The sequence below is a fragment of the Asparagus officinalis genome, chromosome 6 (assembly GCF_001876935.1).
Source record: "Asparagus officinalis chromosome 6, Aspof.V1, whole genome shotgun sequence".
In the NCBI taxonomy this organism is placed as follows: domain Eukaryota; kingdom Viridiplantae; phylum Streptophyta; class Magnoliopsida; order Asparagales; family Asparagaceae; genus Asparagus; species Asparagus officinalis.
Window position 1 is genome coordinate 28,374,671 of NC_033799.1, and position 12,563 is coordinate 28,387,233.

General features: G+C 37.9%; 1 protein-coding gene and 1 non-coding gene across 4 annotated transcripts; one reads left to right on the forward strand and one right to left on the reverse strand.

Annotated features, from left to right (window-relative positions):
- Positions 986-11,903, reverse strand: LOC109844807 (GDSL esterase/lipase At5g45950-like). Of its 3 annotated transcripts, none has more exons than XM_020413955.1 (6): positions 11,753-11,903; positions 7,109-7,364; positions 5,143-5,273; positions 3,945-4,178; positions 3,165-3,411; positions 986-1,360 (listed from the first exon to the last, which is right to left on the reverse strand). In XM_020413955.1, exons 2-6 carry the CDS (start codon positions 7,362-7,364, stop codon positions 1,170-1,172), a joined length of 1,059 nt encoding a protein of 352 aa, XP_020269544.1. In that variant the 5' UTR covers positions 11,753-11,903; the 3' UTR covers positions 986-1,169. The 3 variants fall into 3 exon arrangements, with proteins under 3 accessions (XP_020269544.1, XP_020269543.1, XP_020269542.1); XM_020413954.1 differs by having other exon boundaries at positions 7,109-7,403; XM_020413953.1 differs by lacking the exon at positions 11,753-11,903 and adding an exon at positions 9,478-9,607 and having other exon boundaries at positions 7,109-7,403.
- On the forward strand, positions 9,986-10,058 carry TRNAE-CUC. The gene has a single exon. It is a non-coding gene; the product is annotated as a tRNA-Glu (tRNA).

A 12,563-nucleotide genomic window follows, 5' to 3' on the forward strand; every position in this document is an offset into this window, starting at 1 on the left:
AATCTTAGTGTTATGAAATCCAACTTGAACTGTACCTGCCATCTTGCTGCTTTCACTAACTTCTTCACTCATAATCACAGACTCCAAATTGTAAAGAAAGATTCAAACTTTGAAAGGATTGAGGAATTACCCAACTGAACCCAAGATTGAATTCCAAATAGAACTCCTAACCACACGAGGAAAGTGAGATCTTCAACGGCAACTCCAAACCCTATCTCCACCGAAACCTAGAACTTTAAGAACCAAGCTTCCACAACCAATCTTCCTCCACCTAATGCCAAAACCTTAGATCTAAAATCTGAGCTCTGATACCAATTGTTACGCGCCTATGCGGAAGCGTGCTCGCACACCGAACGAATCTGTGATCACGAGAGAAGAGAACCAACCACACACGAGCACAATTCGAACCAAATACAACAAATCAAACCAACACAGAGATATACGTGGTTCAAAAATTTTCCTACGTCAACGGGGAGAGGATGGGGAGATTCAACTAAATCAAGGAAGTATAAAGGGTTACAATCTCACAAAATCACTCATGCTAACCCTAAACCAAATCTCTCAACTTGCTCACAAGTTCTCCCTCTCAATATGCTCAGTACAATCTAAAATCTCTGTTAACAAACCCTAGAAAATCGTGTTTCAATTTATATCAAAACACAAACCCAATGCGAATATGAAACCAAACTCAGGCCCAGCCCGACTCGCGGTCAACCACAAAGACATGTGCGATTGACCGGACAGAACGACAGAGATTGAAAAAATATTACAAGGTTTAGTCGGTCGACCGCCGCGCCAATCGCGGTCGACCGCGAAAAGTCCAGAGACTTTTCCAGCTTGCGTGTACGTTTATGGTCGACCGCCGCGCCATTCGTAGTCGACCGCTGGAAGTCCAAACATGTTTTCTACCGTTTTTCCTGTATTCTCTTCAGTTTCCGTACCCAATCACAACTAACAAAAAGAGATCATCGAAGAAGAAGAAGAAGAAGAAGAAGAAGAACAAGGGCTTATCAGTCAATATTCCATAAAGAGCAAACCTCATTTCCATGACAGACTCGATCACCCACAAACAAAAACCAACACATACAACAGCCAATTAAATCAACAAATTTGACTCAGAGCTACAACAGCCAATTAAATCAACAAAATTGACTCAGAGCTCCCTTGACCTAGACGAGGACATCCTCAGCGACTTCTTTGATGCCCTCGTCGGCGAGGATCTTGTACATTTGCTGCGTCGGATGAATGGCGTCCCAGTACATGAACTTCGTCGGGTCGTCGCAGGTCTTCTGGCCCTTGCATGACTGTCCGAACTCTATTGTGCCTGAGCCGCAGCATCCTTTTGATATTTCTGCAAACCCTGTAGAAGGCGCATGGATATGAATTAGCTACAGTAGTATAAATATTTTTATTTACTTTTAGGGGCTGTTTGGATGCCTTTAGGAAACTAGAGTATTTATGACACAAAATAGAAAGTGGTTATCCACCTCATCACTTTTCATTCGAGTGTTTACATTGTTTGGTTAGAAATCTTTGTGAATCCTAAAATAATAGTATTATATTGTTTGGATAATATAATGTAAACTAGAGTATTTATGACACAAAATGGAAAGTGGTTATCCACCTCACCACTTTCTACAAGGTTTTGACTTTTTTATTATTTTTTTGGACACATTTATGATATTGTGTAAGCTTTCCAACAAAATCACTCCTAATTTTGGTGATTTTGCTTTCGGTGACACCTCATCAAAAGGTGTAAGCTTTTCATGTAAAAGAGAGTTTAAACAAACAATGTAAAGTGATAAAAGCTGACATTGGGACCCACTTTTTTACACTTTCCATCATTTTACATGGTGAAAACATACAACCAAACAGCCCCTTACTTATACTAAGGGGGTGTTTGGTTACATTTCTATAAATTATAGGAAATGTTTTCCACCCAAAATTTGATTTCCTTGTATTTCTTAAAAAAATTATAGGAAAAGTTTTGAGAAGTTAAAAAGTACAAATTTTCTTACTTTTTGTATTTTACTTGTTTGGTTCAAAACAAGAAAATGACTCATAACTTTTGGGAAAATAGCAACATTTCTTATAATTTATAGAAATGTAACCAAACACCCCCGTTATATAGAAAAGTGAGAACTTTATAGAAATGTGTTAATGAGTTTTATTATTTAAATAATGAATGCGTCAGATTTCCAAGAGATTTCCGCCCATTTTTGAAGGAAATCAATTTCTATAAAATTTGGTACTTTTCTGTACTTTATAGAAAACATTTCTGTAAATCTTTTTTGAGCCAAACACAGTTTATAGAAATCTATAGAAATCTCTTAATTACAGAAATGCCATGCGTCAGTACTTTTGAGAAAACATTTCTCAAAAAACATGCAACCAAACACCCCCTAATGCACTGGGCACCACTCGAGTGACACCGCTAAAAAGGATACATTTCTAAACGTAGATTCTACATATAATCATTATGTTACGTGGGGCACCACTGGTACAAAATTTTGTACCGGCTACCGGCTAAAGTGACTGGGTTAAAAAGATCACTAATATTGTTAAAATCTTCCTCGTGTGACATTAGTGTAGGTGGCGGCGCATCTCAGAGTCCTTTCTACCACCACACCAAAACTCAGAAATTATGGTAAAATTTTTTAGACTATGGTGGGTTTGGCGTCCTTTAGTTTCGTGGGTTCCAACATAAGCTATTGTTTTAACTCTATTTTTGATATGTGTCTTGTAATACTTGAACATGAATTGCTGTGATAGAATCTTAATGTCCCTTTTACTGCATCAAAACTTTAAAATTATAGAACAAGCACAATTAAATTAGTATGAAGTCATGTCATGTAGGGTACATGTAAATGATAAATTTTTGTTTTATATCCTCTCTCTCTCTCTCTCTCGTGCACTTGTAGAAAAATTTTTATGCGTTGGTAAGTCATATCATGTTTGTATTTGCACGCCTGTGTTTTGTATTTTTGTTAGATGTTATCTGAGGTCCGGTAGCAAATCTTCCATCTAGCAGATAATCAACACAGGATATGTTCAAATTGCTGATTAACTGCATTTCAAATGATGGCAAATCTTATAGGTGTGCAAAAAAATCAAAACTAACCTTAATACAAACATTACCTAAAGGTACCGATCATATAACTTACCATATTTTGTAGGGTTACTAGTCACATCCTCAAAGATCTTGTAAATATCAAGATAAGCAGCTTTTAGACCCAACTGCTTCTTCAAAACATCCAATTGCTTCACAATCTTAGAGTTGAATGACTTAGCCACATCATTGTACTGCACGAAACACCCTTCAGCAGCCGTCAGAGTCTTGACAACAGGGAGGCATCCCATTGGCGGAACTCCGACCAACACGAATCTTTTCGCTCCTAGTTTATTAATTTCCTAAGATTAAATCAAAAACTTGACGTCAGATATTTGTCTGAGTCCTTAGTTGAGTGATGGACAACTAGAAAATAACATGTGGAAAAAAAAAGAGTTAGTGGGGATGAGTCAATAAATATTAAGCATGTTTGGATGGAAGGTAGAGAGGAAGAGGTGAAAAGAAATATAATTTTAATCTTGTTTGTGAGTTCCATTTACGAGGGCAGAGGAGGAGAATAAGGGGGGAATTTGAGCTAAAATCTTGCACCCCAAATTGGGGTGTAATGAAGGGGAAAGAAATGAAGATGAACATTTCCCCTCCCTTCCCTTCTCTACCCTCTCCCAAACACATTGGAAGGGATATGATAAGAAATGACTGCATCTTCTGGAGGTCCATGTAAACAAAATTCTTTTCGTTTAAGGATAAAAGAGTCAAAATTTTCAGTCAAAGAGTCTGCGACAATAGAACTAAAGAGGGTATCTGCAGTCGACCGATTGTACAAGGAGCCCATCCGCTAAACCGCGACAATAAGGAAAAGAGGTTTGATGACTACCTTGATGTATCCGGACATGAGAGAGATCAGATAGTCCTCGTACTTAGGCTCAGTGAATTCCTTCGATCTGTTGTCGTAAAAGTAATAGTTTTGAACGAAATCGTTGGTTCCTGCACTGATCACTACAAGGGCATCCTCAATGGTCTTCTGTGATTGCACAGGACCCTCTAGTTTCCTCAACTGGACCTTGTAATGCCTCAGGTATTCTATTTGCTTTGTGATCGTCAACACACCCTGCATCCAAAATTGAGAAGAGCAAACGAGGTTGCGAGATAGTTTTAATAAAAAAATACAATCGTTGTATATGTTGGTCTTGCGAGATAGTTTTAATAATAAGCTGGTCATCATTAATGATGACCAAGTCATTATGCAATAGGAGGGGGGCACCGCACACGTCCATCCTGTTTGTCCCATATTTTGGGTCCCTGTAGCAAAGCTCGCCTACATTTGTTTCAAATGCTAGTGTTTACCAACGTTTTCTCTAGAAAACGTTGGGAATTACCAACATTTTTGTTTAAAACTTTGGGAATTGCCAATATTTTAGACAAAAATGCTGTGAATTATAAGATTCCCTCTAAAAGACTCTTCCCCTTCTTAGTCCTACATGAGGTAAGCAATTAGATTTTTAATGCTTTAAAACAGTAAATTACTCGCCAACTAATTGTTGAAATCATAAATGCACGCTTACCAATAAGCGTAGCCCTAAAAATTTGTGTAAGCTGTGGGCCTTGCAACACTCTTTGGTTCCATGAGTGCTCTATGTTAGCCGACCTGTGCTAAATTTTGCAAAGATTCTTTTGTACAGTGACAACGTTTTCAACAAAACGCTAACATCTAATGCCCACACTTGTCATACCAACATTTTTTAAAAATGTTGGCGCCTCAAATAAAAACATTTCGAAAATGTTATTGAATGCAATTATAAACGTTGTAACTTGTGAAGGGTTTTGTAGTGTGTAGTTATTCGTTTAAAGTATTGGATTAACCTCTGACCATGTTGCTTTTTAACCCTCAAATTAGAGGAAACTTTAGTCTATTCAGTTAAACTCTAGACTTCGGAGGTATAAGTGCTAATAAAATAGTTTAGAGAGTATAAGTAGCTACGTCCTTATGCTACATATAACGTAACTGCAATTAATCTGTTTCACTAAATGTAAATTGATTTGGAAGTGAAGAAATGTGGGAGGAGCGTACATACTGCCTGTATCGCGGTTAGTTCATCGTATCCTGAAGAAGCTGACGCAAAACTGACACCAAGTTTGCGCTGTTGAGGAGTGAGGTTTGGGTCCAAGAAGGCTGGAATGCTCTTGGCAATGCCCAATGTCTCGGCTGCACACAAAATACTTAGAATGTTGAGCACCATACAACAATTGGAGTCAATATAATCAGTGTAAATGAAGATTTTGTGCATGAAAGGTGCTAGTTGTCAGCTATGTAATTAGTTGATACCGTTAATTCCTTCACTGGATTATGCATTAAACTTGAAGATTTAAACTAACATTACTTTAAAATATCAAGTCATGATCAATAATATCCAGTTCACATCCAAATTTAACCTACCCGGGAATTCATTAATTTTTATCAAACACAGATAGTAAATTCAGAATGTAGCTGCTGCTGCCTATGTCCATATCTCTGTCAGAAGAAACTATATGAAAAAAAAAAAAAATACATAGTAGCATTAGTAATGCCCTTTCCTATAGAGAAACATTGCTTGCAAGTACTGCACTTCAAGATGCACAATTTGTGGACAGACAGCTTCCAAGAATGAAGTCAGCAATGTTACGTTACCGTCCTAGAGACTTCTAAGTTGTGATAAGGTAGAGTTATATTTTTATATCCTAACCGTCCCTGCAGATCGAACGTTCTTTTTATGAGTCGAAACATTGATTCAAACAGCGGTGTCAAATTTTAGAAAATCCGCTTTAAGTTCGTGACCGGTGGGATTGAAACTGGGTTGCTATGATACCATCTCAAATTAAATGACCCAACTATTTCATAAGAACTCCGAAATTGTGATGAAGATTGAACGTTAGACTTTAATATTCTAACACTCAACTTGGCAAATAATGTGGATTGAAGTTCAATGAGGGACGATGCTAGTAATTAGTCCAGAGGGTAGATGTCTCTGCAATTATTCCCAGAAAAAAATAAGATCTCATTCAATACTAGCGTGGATGGGGAAGCACAGTTGAGCCGATTCAAGGGGCAACATGCCTGTATAGTGCACACAAGCTTGCATTAATTACAACAAGCATCATTTACTGTAACATTTCACACCACAGAAAAGAGCTTTGCTACAGGGACCCAAAATATGAGACCAATAAATGGGACAAGTGAGGTGTCCCCCTCCTATTGGATAATGAGTTGGTCATCATTAAGGATGACCAACTCATTATCCAATTGAGTTGGTCATCATTAAGGATGACCAACTCATTATCCAATAGGAGGGGGACACCTCGCTTGTCCCCCCTATTGATCCCATATTTTGGGTCCTTTTAAAGAATTTTTTTCCACAGAAAAATCACACATGCTATCATTTATTATGTTGAATTCTAATTGATGATAATTACTGTTGGACCCACCAACGCAGAGTGGATATAATATTCGCATTCAATCTCTTATATCTGTCGCTAGATGAATTTGCAAAAATTTATATCTATATATATAATTTACTGGTAACAATTTTAATCTACAGGAAGTAAGCATGACATGCAATTCGCTACTAATTTTTAAATTAGTGCAATCATTGTATAATATCAGTGCAAACAATAAATATATAAATGTAAACAATTAATGTAATCAAGTCGGTCAGAATATCACATTAGTGCAGTCAACAACTTTAAAATGTGTGTTGGGCCCATTGCCGATGATCTTCTTGACTCCACATCCTTGAGATCGAGCCTCCCCATATAAACACAATCCCCCACGTTCTCCCCCAACACGCGCGCGCAAACACATGACACGTTTACTAACCTTCTTGTCAAAGATCTTGATCATAATGAACAATTAATTGCAATGATTTCCCTAACTTGTGAACAATTAATCATGATTAATACTCTTACTTAAACTAGACCTTATACTATTGTTAACCAATAATTAAACACTAGATATAGTAATTATCTCCTAATTAGCAACGAGAAAAAGGGTTTGTACATATATACCAATGAAGTCAGTGGCAAGCCTCCCATCACAAAACCTCCCGGTAGGCCGTCCATCAAGAAAATCCTTGCCGTAAGGCAAGAAGTTGGCCTTGAAATCCGTCAACAGACGGTTGTTGTTCCCCGGGTCAACGGTAGAGTCGCCGAACACCAGCATGGCCTTCGCCTTCCATGGCTGTCGTGCCTCTCGCCCGTGCACATAAGCGCAGTGTGCGAGAAGCAGTACAGCAGCTATCGAGATCACCTGCATAGTCTGCATCTGTGTTTCCTGGATGTTTAGAGGAATGCAAGCTGGAAGCTGAAGAAAAGTGCAGGCTCCTTATATAATGTGCAAGGGGGGAGGTATTCATATTTGCAAATTTACCCTCTAATTCTACCATATTGAGCTAAAATGCCCTACAAAAACCGCGTTAAGGAGTGCTTATATATATTTTTTTTCATAATTTTTATGTCAGCTGTTTAGCTTATTATTCCCCCCTTGCACCATTTAAAAACTTAGACAAGTTTAAAATTGGGAGTATTACAGCTAATTAATGAAGTAGAGCTGAGGGGTAAATGTCCAAATAACTAGATTAGAGAGGTAACTGTGCATATGGATGATTTAGGGGCCATATATGTAAAAAATTCCTTTATTATCTAAACCATTAAGGCAATGGTTAGCAAAACCATTATATAAACGGTGAATCAATAATATGTCTCTCTTTTAATTAGAGAACTCAGGGATTCGTATATTTATTGAAGAATTGACATCCTGTGTTTATATTGAATACCTCATGTATGCTAGAGAAACTATTCAATAATACATGTAGATCTACGAAGATTTAGATACGCCCCATGATGAACATTTATTGTTAAAAACAATGTCTTGATCTTCATTGTTTATTTATTGTAAATACTAAAGAAGTTTCAAATCTATTAATTTATTGGATAGTTGGTGCATCAAGGACTATTCTTACATCAGCGCAAAATATGAAAACTATTAGTTTAGTTTTTCCCCCTTCCTGCTGGTAGATAAAAATAAATGGTAGCTTTTTTTCAGTTTTATTTTATTTTTCAGTTTTATGATTACTTTAGTTGGTTGCTCTGGTAAGCAAATGAGTTAATGCAGTGTGGGCTGAAATTGTTAGTTGAGTTACATAAATGTCTTGCAGGAGGGGATATATATATATGGGCCCATTATTGAAGGGATGATGTATATATGTAGGAGATGCAATTTGTGTTTGGCCATTGTTAGAGAAATGTGAAGCTTCTGGTTACATAATTAATTAATAGCTGGAGAAGTTGGTGAAGGGAGATGAAGTCCGTTCATGAATCTTGTGTGGGCTCAATAGAGTATGAAATTGGAAGGGGTTGATGTAGCTTTAGCCATAGGCCAAACATATCTGAATAAAAATATGTACGTCAAGTAGAAGATTAAATATTTTTTTGGATTTCAAACATACTCAAGAAACATATGAATTAAACGGCACATGCGTGGCACGTGAAGATCTACGTTAGATAGGACACCATCAATCATCTTGTCGATCTTGAACCCACTTGAATTCGATCAAGAGGTGGTGAACAGATAGATAATATGAAATTAACGATATTAAACTCTGCCGCCGCCATGGAGAAGGAGGAGAGGATACGGGAAATGCTATTATTTGTCTCGAGGGAAACTAAGGAGGAGGGGGGGGGGGGGCACTGAAGCCAAGAGAGCACGTGCAAATGAGGGGGAGAGGTAAACAAATTGCCTCCTCAGCCAATCCTCCAAATAATAATATTGAAGTGATGGGAGGGAAGGTATGGATACGGTTACGGTGAGCAGGTCTACTCAAACATCAGAGGGAAGTAGAATTCAAGAAACACAAAGCTTTGTGGCAAACAGTACTCAAGAGAATAAACCTCCTGATGGAGGGATTAAACGCATGTGTGTATTTGATAATTCGCCCCCCCCCCCCCCCTCCCCTCCCCTCCCCTTTTTTATTTTGTTCCCTGTGGCAAACAAAAATAACGATATGGAATTGTAGAGTGCTGGTAGAGTAAGGATTTTCGAATGAGTATGCGTTGGCATCTATCGACTTTTTATCCTGAAATTGTTGTTTAATGGAGACTATAAAGTGCCCCCCCCCCCCCCCCCCCCCCCCCCCTCCCCCCCACCCCCCCCCCCCCCCCCCCCCCCCCCCCCCCACCCCCCCCTCCCCCCCCCCCCCCCCTCTCCTCCCTCCCCCGCCCCCCCCCCCCCCCCCCCCCCCCCCCCCGAAAAAAGCCCCGGTATTACGTTCCTTGAATCTTAGTTTTTGGCACATCAATGAAGGTATGGGTAGATCTAGGTATTTGGATTGCCTGGAATGATAGGAATCTGAAAGTGGAGGTTCTGACCAAAGACTTACAGTTTGTTCATATGCAAGTAAGGTGACTTCAACGACATCTTGTATCATTCAGAAAAATGTGGAGGCAATGGGCTTTTTAAGACACCAAGGGCTGAGGAATTTCGCCAATGGATTGATGATTGCATGTTGATGGATATTGGTGCAGTTGGTCCGAAATTTACATGGAGAGGGCCACGTTTTTGAAGGACTCCCTAGAGTCTACAAAAGACTTGATCGAGCATTTTGCTAATAACGGCGAGAGTGTTGTCTAGAATCGATTCTGACCACCACCCGCTGTTATTAAATTTGAAATCCGATCTGAATCAAATGAGACAAAGACCATTCCCTTTTGGGGCTATGTGGATGGAGCAAACCTGTCCATCCCGGCCGGCCCGGCCCGGAAATCCGGGCCCGGGCCGGGCAAAAATAATTGTCAGGGTACAGAGGGCAAAAGTGGTTCTATTTTCATTCTGTTAAATTTCTGACAAATACCATCAATTATATGCGGTATAGTACCCGTCACAGCCATTCCGTTGTAGTCTAGTTGGTTAGGATACTCGGCTCTCACCCGAGAGACCCGGGTTCAAGTCCCGGCAACGGAAAATTTTTGTTTTATATTCAAATTAGCCCTTCAAACATTTTACATTTCAATTCACCCGAGATAAAAATGTAAACGACTTCTCTGACTATGTATTATGAAGAGAAAAAGATCCAATTTATTTTTACTAAAATTTTAACGTTTAACATAGGGAACAACTTTTTCACACTCAAACATTGATTTTCAAACGCCCATGGCAATTTCAGTGGGCTAGATTTTACTCTGGAGTTTTAAGTCTCAAGCGTGAATAAAATACAGAGCAGAGCATGTACATGGACATATCATATACGCTAATGTCATTGGTAAGTTCTTTAATTTAAGATAGTTACTACTTTTATTTTACTATATCACATCTTGGTTTATAATAACTATGTCGTTATTACTTGCTATTAGTTGTTTATTAGGCTAAAAATTACTAACTGGTATTTTTTTTTCATGATACATATTTACTAGTTTTTTTGTTTCCCCCAACACTTTGGTATTAAAAATCCACCAAATGTGGAATTATGTGTTAGTTTTCGTTGATGAAAATCTCGCACAAAAGATGTCACGAACTTGCACGTAGCTTTTTTTTCCTAAAATTTGCAGTTGCTGGTGTGGTAAGTAGGGGTGCCAAACCGTATCCGAGGAAATATCTGTAACCGTATCCGTTAGGATACGAATATGGTTACTCAAATCTATTACCTATAGGATATGGTTGCGGATATGATTTTGTAGTGAAATATCTGTATCCGAAAATATCCGAATACATATTGGTAATACTCTTACGATAGTTTCGATTCTTAGATTATGGATTTGTAGTTAATTTTGATGATCAAGATGTCTAATCTCAGCTTTCCAATCATAATGAACATATTAACGAACTCTTTTTGTATCACATGACTATATTTTTCTGAATACTATCTAGTTTTCTCATATCCTTTTTGTATCCGCATGCATATCCGTTTATATATCCGTATTTATATCCGTAACCGTATCCGATTTTGACGGATATGGATATGAATTTTTCTTACCGATGTATATCCGTATCTGTATCTGTATCCGTATCCGTATCCGAGATGGGTAAGCGGATACGGATATGGTAAGTGCCATATCCGAGCCGTATCCGCTCCGTTAACACCCCTAGTGGTAAGACACAGTGATGTGGCAAAAGTTGTAGAGGTATCTTAAATTGGGTACTGGATTCAAATTTTAGGGCAAAAAATTGGGGCTCAAATTCAACGTAAGATTTTTGAAAGGGATGAACACAAATTATCAAAGGCAATCAACATTTGAACAATTAAAACTCTAAATAGCAGCATTATGCCATCTTCATGCTCTCATTCCAAGTTAAGTCCTGCCTTGATCTATGCTAGGTCGCCTAAATCCTGCCACGTCATTTAAATGCGGTCACACAATGTTCTAATACACCCCAAATTTAATCAAGTGAGTCGTTTGCAATTTACCCATCAATTTTTTCACCGATGAAAAATGCCTAAAATTTGATTTTTAATAACCAAAGAGTCGTCAGAGTAAAAATAAATAAATAAATACCAAACCGATAAAAAGAATTGTTAAAAAAATACCAATTTGGTAATTTATCCAGTGTCTATCATGAGGACTTAAGATTTTCAGGCAACTTTCACTCAATGCCTCCATTAATCAGAAAATTAGAGGAAAAAAAATTGATAAACATGTAATGATAATTTGTCAAAGTACCTTTTTTACTTCTCCTTCGGGAACTTGACGTCTATCCGCAAGAATTAAGCAAACGAATGGAGTTTCACGTTTTCATCGACAGAGTCAAAGAATGGGATTTATATGGACTTTGAGGAGAAATAATAGGAACAGAAAGCTAAGGCGAACAGTGCTTTGGGGGAGAAATAACCGGGGGAGGGGGGAGTCAATTTAAACGAGAAAGGACAAAAATAGATATACTTTTCTGCCGATTTATAAATTATAAAAAAAAGAAAAATAATAATAATCAACCCCACAAGTGGTCTAGCGGTTGGGGGCTGTTTGGATGCATTTAGAAAACCATAGTATTTATGACACAAATTAGAAAGTGGTTATCCACCTCACCACTTTCCATTCGAGTGTTTACATTATTTGGTTAGGAATCTTTGTGATAGAAAGTGGTTATCCACCTCACCACTTTCCATTCGAGTGTTTACATTATTTGGTTAGGAATCTTTGTGAATCCTAAAATAACCACTTTCCATTCGAGTGTTTACATTATTTGGTTAGGAATCTTTGTGAATCCTAAAATAATAGTATTACGTTGTTTGGATAGTATAATGTAAACTAGAGTATTTATGATACAAAAGGGAAAGTGATTATCCACCTCACCACTTTCTACAAGGTTTTGATTTTTTTTATTATTTTTTTGGACACATTTATGACATTGTGTCAGTTTTCCAACAAAATCACTCCTAATTTTGGTGATTTTACTTTCGGTGACACCTCATCAAAAGATGTAAGGTTTTCATGTAAAAGAGAATTTAAACAAACAATGTAAAGTGATGAAAGC

Bases quoted from the DNA above. Each gene is read 5' to 3' on its own strand.
- LOC109844807 (XM_020413953.1), bottom strand. From the start codon at position 9,525: ATGATACAAGATGTCGTTGAAGTCACCTTACTTGCATATGAACAAACT. The intron at 7,404-9,477 runs GTAAGTCTTTGG...ACTTTTCTTCAG, and splicing joins TACTTGCATATGAACAAACT to CTTCCAGCTTGCATTCCTCT. The intron at 1,361-3,164 runs GTAAGTTATATG...CGCCTTCTACAG, and splicing joins TAGTAACCCTACAAAATATG to GGTTTGCAGAAATATCAAAA.